Raw genomic sequence first — 9,408 nt, 5'->3', positions numbered from 1 at the left:
TGCCGATCCTGATTAAAAAGATGATCATATCAGAAATGTCCCTAGACGAGAGGTATGTTTAATGAATAAATTGATTTAAGACAAAGGTAAAATTCAATTCTATAAATTTTCGTAGTTGACAGCTTTTTGAAAGCTAAAACAGTTCGTGAGTTATGTGCCTTTAAAGGTAAGGCATCCGCTACCTCGTTGGGCGCACCAACTTTAAAAGCGCATATCTCGAAAATTAAACGAGTCATCAAAAATGTTTAAATTGTAAAATTTTTTTAAATTTAGTAGACTACATTCCAGTAGTTTACACATCATAGATAAAATCTATAGTTTTTGAGATACGCGCCATTGAAGGTAAGGCACCCACCTGCTCCGCGAACTTTAAAGGCGTAGATGTCTGCGTCTCTTACCTCCAAATCTTCTGAGCGTTTTATTTGGGCTGCCAGATGAGCTAGAGATGGGATTTTTGCACCAAAACTTGTTATTTTTTTTGATTAATATGCTATTAAATTTATGAACTATCGAATTTATGAATTTTCACATTTTTTTCAAAAAAAAACGTTTTTTTCCATTTTTCGGATTTTTGGCTCAGCTGAAAAGAATGCTGAAACCGACAAAATCTGTAAAATTTTAAGCTTTCTAGCTCATCTGGGAGCCGAGATATAGCCATTTGAAGTTCAGGAGACAGTTAGAGTGTCTAGCTGTCTGCGTCTCTTACCTCTTTATCTTCATAGCGCTATATCTCCGCTCCCAGATGAGCTAGGAACTGGAAACTTTGACTGTTTTGTGTAGAATTCAATTTTTGACCTTTTTCAGAACCGAACTATCATTCGCCTCCACAAGACTCAAAACCATGTTCCAAAAATTCAAAATCCATGCGGATTGCGTTACCTATCAACTAGTATCATCTACGGATTGTGGAATTGAAGTGAAATCTGGAGAAAATACATTCAAAATAAGGATTGCCAGATATTGGTGCAATAAATCGTGGAGTGTCTGGAAGATCAATGGAGCAAAGATGCTGATTAATTTGTTGGAAAGGCGGGAAATGAGCACTGAGCACTTGCATCAATCTGGAATTAGTCTTAAATCTGAAATCAGCATTTTAGAGGAATTCAACACTCATTTAATGTCATTTTTAAAGGTGGAAAAGTTCACTATTTCGTACTACGAAAATTTTCGGGACGCCTTCATTTGGAAAATTGTAGAAAAATTCGATTTGATCAAAGTGGACGATGAAAATGAGCCGGAGCCAATACCAATTGATTTGGGGAATTTGAAATTTCTAGAAGAAGAAGTCCAGAACAATAAGCTTTATTTGAATGTACGGGTTGTGTAGAAAAAAAGAAAATCAAAGTGTTTATGATTTTTTAAGAATTTCCAAATATATTTATTGAAGCAAATCTGAAATCAGCAAATCTGAATCGATCTAGGCTCCGCACACTTTTTTTTTAGGATTTCTAGGTCATGACCTAATTTTTTTTCTAGGTCATGACCTAATTTTTTTTCTAGGTCGTAACCTAATTTTTCTAGGTCATGACCTAATTTTTTTTCTAGGTCATGACCTAATTTTTTCTAGGTCATGACCTAATTTTTTCTAGGTCATGACCTAATTTTTTCTAGGTCATGACCTAATTTTTTTTCTAGGTCATGACCTAATTTTTTCTAGGTCATGACCTAATTTTTTTTCTAGGTCATGACCTAATTTTTTCTAGGTCATGACCTAATTTTTTCTAGGTCATGACCTGATTTTTTTCTTGGTCAAGATCTGATTTTTTCTAGGTCATGACCTATTTTTTTTTCTAGGCAATTTTTGAAACAAATATATTTATTCTATTCCAAATAAAAAGTATTTCATAAAAAATTTAAAAATTCATAAATTTTCAAAAAATAAAGACACATGTTTTCACAAATATCTCTGTCCATTAGTTCCATCATTTCGCCGATCGTCACCATATGGGTACATGTCGCCCATAGCGGCAGATCCATGCTTATTGTCTTTTGGGAAATCATTAACCACTTGCCAATTGACACGATTCTCATTATCGATTGTTTCGTAGTGGCACAGATGTCTGGAATTTGAATTTGGCGCGTTTTCAGCTTTAAAGTAGGCCCAAACGCGACCCACTCAGCTCAATTTTGATTTTTCCAAATTTAAAGACGCATGGACTCTCGAAAATAGAAAAATCTTCAAAATAGGTCGTGTTTGGGCTCATTTTTAAGATCTAAACGCAAGCAATCCAAATATTCAAGCCAAATGTTCAATTTATTTTGTTTAGAGCTTCAAAATGAGCCCAAACACGACCTATTCACCTGAATTTTGGTTTTTCGAGGGTCCAAGTCGAAATTTTGAAGTTGACCAAAATAGATCGTGTTTGGGCTCATTTCAAAGGTCTCAGATTGGTGAAACCAATTTTTACAAATTCATGACCTAGTTTTGGTTTCCTAGGCCACAAGACTTACTTGTACAAACGCCAAACGATGTAGATGAAGAAAATTTCGAGAACGGCGACCAGGAAGTAGATGACGATGATCATGATTCCGAGGAGATAGGTGGCTGGAAAATTGAATTTCGAAAATTCGAATTTAGAATAAATTTGAAATTTTAAAAACATTTTGAAAAATCAGAAATTCAGAAATTCAGAAATTCAGAAATTCAGAAATTCAGAAATTCAGAAATTCAGAAATTCAGAAATTCAGAAATTCAGTGTTTTAGAAATTCAGAAATTCAGAAATTCAGTGTTTTAGAAATTCAGAAATTCAGAAATTCAGAAATTCAGAAATTCAGAAATTCAGAAATTCAGTGTTTTAGAAATTCAGAAATTCAGAAATTCAGAAAATTCCTTGAAACGTTGGACTTTCAGGATTTTCAGATTTCCGAGTGTCCGGATGTCCACAAGTGTCCAAAACCTGATAATTCTGAAAATTGAAATTTCATGAAATTCGGACCATTTCAAGCCGATTTATGAGCCAAAAAAGGAAGGATTCTTAATTTTCAGACATTCGGGCATTTGGAAATTGGGAATTACTAAAAATCTTTGTGACCGATATCTTGACTCAAAATACATCAAATTTTTTCAAATTTGAATTTTTCGAAACTTCAGAATCCCGCCAAAATGAATTTAGTTCATGTAACGCCTTCTGAACTCTCCATAATTTGAATATTCCTGGTATTACTGTATCTCGTATTACTATCAGATGTCAACATGTCTAGCTTTGACGCTATAACTTGGCTCAAAGTGGTCCGAATTTTCTGAAATTTTGATTTTCAGAATTTTCAAATTTTGAAGATTATTTAACATATCTTCAAGTACCTGAAAATGTGTACTTGTGGACCCTTGGAAATCGGGTAAACCCAAAAATTGGCATTTTGACCCATAACTTGGCTCAAAATGGTTACAAATTTTTTCAAATTTGAATTTTCAAAAAGTTTAGAATCCGGCCAAAATGAATCTAATTTATGGAACGCCTTCTGAATTATCTACGTCATCGAAATTTGAATTTTCCTGGTATTACTGTATCTCGTATTGCTATCAGATGTCAACATGTCTAGCTGCATATTATCAAGTGGAATTTCCAGAGATTAGTGACATTTTTGAAATTGGAAATCTGGCAAAAATTCAGAAATTGAATGCTTATTCTTGAAAAAATTATGGCGGTAAAGGTGAAATTTTGAATTTTGAAAATTTGAAAATCGAAAGGATTCCCGGGCTTTAAAGTGTTTTGAAAGCTCTAGAAAGCCAGAATATTTTCTAATGGTTCTGAAAAAAAATTCCAAAAAACTCAGAAATTCAAAAAAACAAAGGAAGCCGCACCATCATCACTCATATAATAATTGCTGACTCCTAGCAAGTTCCGAATTCCACGATAAGCTCCAAACATCAAAAGAATCGCCACAATGAATGCAACCAGAATCAAGAAAATGACCAGGAAGATCTGTGCGGACAAATGAGGAATCAGCCAACGAGAGTTCTCAGATTTGATGGCATAAATGAAAAGAGCAATGGCAATAATAATGATGATAACTGAGATGATTCCAAGGAGAAACCAAATGAAATAGCTCGCTCCGAAAAGATGGAAATTTCGGAATAATCCATAAACGGCGAGAGCACAAAGGAGCACCTCGACGATGGCGACAACGAACCCGGCTGTCTGAAAAAACAAGGATTTCTTGTTAGGGAAATTTTTCAGGGATTTCATGGCCAGAAAAAAATTAGGAATTTTGAGTCAAATTCGGTAGATTTTCAATTATTTTAAGCTTTCTAGCTCATCTGGAAGCCGAGATACAGCGATTTTAAGTTTTATAGAGAAGCAGACAGTTAGAGTGTCTAGCTGTCTGCGTTTCTCCAAACTTCAAAAGCNGTATNTCGGCTCCCAGATGAGCTAGAAAGCTCAAATTTCCATCGATTCGAGCGGTTCTAAGTGTCTTTTCATAATTTCAACTGTGTCAAATGGTTTTAAAAAACTTGAAACCAAAAAAATTTTTGAAAATAATATAACTATAATTCCAGGGCTGAATCACATTGATCATTGAAAAAATGACAGATTTTGGTGCAAAAAAACCACCACATTTCTAGCTCATCTGAAAGCCAAAACACAGTGATTTGAAGTGTTTTAGACGCAGACAGTTACGCAGACAGTTACCGCAGACAGACACGCAGACAGTTAGAGTGTCTAGCTGTCTGCGTCTCTCACCTTCATATCTTTAAAGAGCTATATCTCGGCTTCCAGATGAGCTAGGAATGTGATTTTTGGACCATCGTGTGTAGGTTTTCATGCTTTACCAGAATTTTTAGCTAGAAAAAACCAGACTCACCTTCAAATTTGAACACGGCACATAGGACTTTGACATTTTGAAAAATGCCTAGTTCACTTTTCCTCCCGAATTTAAGTTTGATTTTTCTTTTGATTTCGATGTTATTGGTTGGTTTTCACCTGCAAAAATAAGGATTTTTGAAAAGATTTGAAAAAAAAACAATAGAAAAAAAATCTGGAAGCAATGATGACGTCAAGGACAGAGGGACCACCATCATATAATGGGAATTAGAGAGTATTTTTAAGCTACACTGTTGCAGATGACTATCTGTTCAAAAATGAGCTTTCTAGCTCATCTAGGAGCCGAGATACAGCCTTTAAAGTTTTGGAGAGACGCAGACTGTTAGAGTGCTCTCGTTGTCTGCGTCTCTGTCCTCCACATCTTTAAAGCGCTGTATCTCAGCACCTAGCAAAGCTAAAAAGCTCCAATTTTACAGAAACAGAACCGAAACACAATCATTTGAGATTGAGGATGCAAGAGACGCAGACAACTAGACAATCTAACTGTCTGCGTCTCTAGCCTCCAAAGATGCATCTTAGCTCCTAGATGAGCTAGAAATTTGTTGTTTTGACCAATTTTTCTGGAATTTTTTGAGGAATATTATACTTTCAGGTTATGTGAAAATTTCGTAAAGTTGTCAACTACTAATACTCGTCTTAATACGTCTATTGTTGGTGTTAGAGAGCAAATAAAAAGAGGTGGGGGTCTATTACCCGAACGGAACCGAGTAAAACAAATAATGGGAGCTGTCACCCCTTTTATGGGTTTTTAGTAAAATTCTAAATTTTGATAAAAATATTTAAAACAAGAAAAAAACCGAAAAGTGTCTAAAAAACAAGGAAAACTAGATCGACATCTGGCAAGGACACTTTGAGCTAATTTATCTCATTTTCTGTGAGAGATATCAAAAAATAGTCAATTGATAAAATATTGCTGATAATGTGATAAGCATTTTATCAGTTGACAATTTTTAAATATCTCTTATGGGAACTGAAATAAACAGGACCCAAGTTAGCAGCCTCTTTAAAGACAGAGGCAGGTCAAGCTGTGAAGTTTAAGACTTTCAGAATCGCAGAATCTCAGAATCTCAGAATTCCGAAAAAAAAAGTTAGAAATACCAGAACAAATTTATAAATTCAAATATTCCAGAATTTTCAAAATTCAAAAAATCAGAACTAAAATTTCTAGATCAGATTTTCAGACAAGCTATTTCAGCCTATCTTTGAATATCATAGAACAATCTTCTAGTAGTTCTAGGACTGTTAGTGTCTTTGGAAGCTCCTCAAAAAATCCAATCAATAATTGTTTATTTGGTAGATCACAAAAATCCATAGTCGATCTAAAATCAGTGGAAAACGTAGGTGGATGTACGTATACTAAGAAGAAGCGACAGAAGAGAAAGAGAAAAAGAAAGATGAAGAAGAGAAGAGGAAGAAGTAGAATAGTGTAATCTCGAACTGATCACCCACTCTGGATGCCTGGAACGAGAGAGTAGGGGAAGTGAGAGACGCAGAGAATGCGAGAGAGGGGGGGGGGATGTGTAAAAGAGCTCTCCCGCCCGGGAGCAACACAACACATGGCCCCTTGGAGAATGGAGAGCCGGGATTTTTATCTTTGAAAAAATTTTTTTGAGAGAAAGAAGTTTGGCAATATCAAAATTGACTGGCAGAAACGAACAAAAAAAGAAACGAGGAAAGAAAAAAAAGGTTTTCTGTGATGGATTTTCGATTTTCAGATACTTTTCCAGTTTTTCTGAAATTGAAATCTGAAAATGGAAAATTCTATAATTTAGAAATTCCAGAAAATTTCAAAAACTCCCCCCCCCCCTCTCTCTGAGAATAAAAAACCTTGAAGTTTAAGAAGTTATAGGCGTTTGGAAATTTTTTGAAAAACTTTAAAAATTCGAGTCTTTCAAAAAATCTGGAAAATCTCGAAAATAAAACTTGATGATCCAAAAGCCTTGTGAAAGTACAGTACCGAGTGATCTACAGTAATCCGAAAACAACAGTAAACTACAGTACTCCCCAACAGCCCATAATTTCTTCGAGAGCAATTCGAATCCACTCAAAATGTTTCCATAAGCTTCTTGGCAATATTTAGGAGTATCCGTTTAACTAATTTCAATTTCAAATTGGATCTAGAGTAAGCCACATTAATCCTAGCATACTGTAGGGTTATTGTGGGCTTCCTACAGTAACCCTACAGTACCTACCCCCATACACCACATTCCATTAGCTCTATTCAATGATTTATAATTTTCCGGACATTTGAAAAATGGGCTTGAACCGATGGTCCAGAAATCTCGGGAAACTTGGATACTGTAGTTTTGGCATGTGAATTTGGTGGATACTGTACCAGCCATCAAACTGTCATTAGAGCTCACAGAGCATTCACATGGAAAGGTTGTCTGGAAACGTTCAAAAAAAATTTAAAACATTTTTTCTCGAAATTTGAAATTTCACCTTTACCGTCATAATTTTTTTCAGAATACGCATCCAAATTTTAAATTTTCGCCAAATTTCCGATTTCGAAAATTTCAGAAATCCAAGGAAATTCCACTTGATAGTACGCAGACAGGTTGACATCTGATAGCAGTAATCCCAAGAAAATTCGAATTTCGATGACGTGGTGAATTTAGAAGGCGTTCCACAAATCAAATACATTTTGGCAGGATTCTGACATTGTGAAAAATTCAAAATTTTCAAAATTTGGAGCATTTTGAGCCAACTTATGTCAATATGTTGATTTTTAGAATTTCCGGATTTCCAACTGTTTGGATGTCCGCAAGTACGGATTTTCAGGTTTCTGAATATGTGTTAAATTTTTTTCAAAATCTGAAATTTCTAAAAGTTCAAATTTTCGAAAATTTGGAGCATTTTGAGCCAAGTTATGAGTCAAAAATGGAAATTTTCCGAGTTTCCGGACATCTGGACAGTTGGAAATCTGGATTTTTAGATTTCCAAAATTCCGGATGTCCTGAAAATCCAAAAAAAAAAACAAACTACAACTTTTTGTTTATAGTCTAGTCCATCATTTTGGTCCCTCATAAAAAATTTGTCCCAAAAATTCAGAAAATCCCACTTTTGACGCTATAACTTGGCACAAAGTGGTCCGAATTTTCTGAAATTTAGATTTTCAGAATTTTCAAATTTTGAAGATTATTGAACATATTTTCAAGAACCTGAAAATATGTACTTGTGGACATCCGGACCCTTGGAAATCGGGAAAACCCAAAAATTGGCATTTTGACCCATAACTTGGCTCAAAATGCTCCTAATTTTCTCAAATTTGAATTTTCGAAAAAAATTTAGAATCCGGCCAAAATGAATCTAATTCATGGAACGCCATCTGATTTCTCTACGTCATCGAAATTTGAATTTTCCTGGGATTACTGTATCTCGTATTGCTATCAGATGTCAACATGTCTAGCTGCATATTATCAAGTGGAATTTCCAGAGATTTGTGAAATTTTTGAAATTGGAAAACTGGCGAAAATCCAAAAATTGAATGCAGTATTCTGGAAAAATTATGGCGGTAAAGGTNAAATTTTAAATTTTTGAAAAAGTTCGAAAAAAAAAATGTTTCTGAAAATCTTCCAAACAACCTCTCCATCTGAATGCTCGGTAAGCTCTAATGACAACTCCATGTCTGGTACAGTATCCACAGAATCCACGTGGCAAAACTACAGTATCCAAGTTTCACAAGATTCCTGGATTATTGATTCGAGTCCATTTTTTAAATGTCCGGAAAATTTCAAATTGTGGCACAGAACCATAGGAATGTGGTGTATGGGGGTAGGTACTGTAGGAGTACTGTACTACAGTAATCCTAAAAATGAAGTTACTGTAGCTTACAGCTTTCCAGGTAGTCCCCACCGGGGAAATAACCCGCCTTGAGGCTCAAAAATTGTGTGCTGAAGATTTTCAAGGCGTTTTGAGTGGATTCGATAGCGATTTCGAGCATACTTCTGCAATTAGTAAGAAAACTACAGTAATCCCAGTACAGTATCCTTTTATTTTTCAGAATCTGCAGTACTATTAGTTCCCAAAAATACCCCATACAAATATTATGGATACTATATGGATGGGGAGCGAAAAACGAATTGTAGATACTTGAATCAAACTGGACCGGATTGTAATTGGAATAAGGTTTAGAATTTTTTGATTTTTTGCCTTTTTGGATTTTGGATTTTCAAAAAAAAAAGAAAAATCGAAAAGACAAAAAATTCCAGACAAATTGGTGAAATAATCATGGTTCTAGATGCCCAGGGAGCTGAGATATGTGCTTTTGAAGTTTGGATGGAAAAACTACAGTAATCCGGAAACTACAGTAACCTACAGTACTCACCAACAACCCATAGTTTCTCCGCATACGAATCGAATCCACTCAACATGCCCCCATAACTTTCTTTGCAATATGTAGCACTGTCCATTTGACTGATTCCGATTTTAAAGTGGACCTACAGTAAGCTACATTAATCCTAGCATACTGTAGGGTTCCTGTAGGCTTCCTACAGTACCCCTACAGAACCTACCCTCATACACCAATATCCTTTGGCTCTATTCCATAATCTAAAATTCTCCGGACATTCAAAAAATGGACTC

At 35.2% G+C, this 9,408-nt stretch overlaps 2 protein-coding genes across 2 annotated transcripts in view; one reads left to right on the top strand and one right to left on the bottom strand.

Annotated features, from left to right (window-relative positions):
* Positions 1 to 1,894: 1,894 nt before the first annotated feature.
* On the bottom strand, positions 1,895 to 4,188 carry CBG18791 (the record flags this gene model as incomplete). Its single annotated transcript, XM_002646370.2, has 3 exons — positions 1,895 to 2,060; positions 2,452 to 2,545; positions 3,804 to 4,188. The coding sequence occupies 3 exons, from the start codon at positions 4,186 to 4,188 to the stop codon at positions 1,895 to 1,897; spliced, it is 645 nt and encodes a 214-aa protein (XP_002646416.2).
* Positions 4,189 to 8,127: 3,939 nt separating this feature from the next.
* Cbr-clec-115 overlaps positions 8,128 to 9,408 on the top strand; it is a gene marked incomplete at both ends in the record, with an annotated part of 3,481 nt that continues 2,200 nt past the window's right edge. The window contains 3 exons of the mRNA XM_045241363.1: positions 8,128 to 8,316; positions 8,669 to 8,780; positions 8,828 to 8,952. Of these exons, the coding sequence (XP_045096579.1) occupies positions 8,128 to 8,316; positions 8,669 to 8,780; positions 8,828 to 8,952 (426 nt within the window). The remainder of the gene's footprint in view (positions 8,317 to 8,668; positions 8,781 to 8,827; positions 8,953 to 9,408) is intronic.

This window comes from Caenorhabditis briggsae (assembly GCF_000004555.2).
Source record: "Caenorhabditis briggsae complete genome, chrI, whole genome shotgun sequence".
Lineage (NCBI taxonomy): Eukaryota > Metazoa > Nematoda > Chromadorea > Rhabditida > Rhabditidae > Caenorhabditis > Caenorhabditis briggsae.
This window is presented reverse-complemented; position numbering and strand designations above follow the sequence as displayed.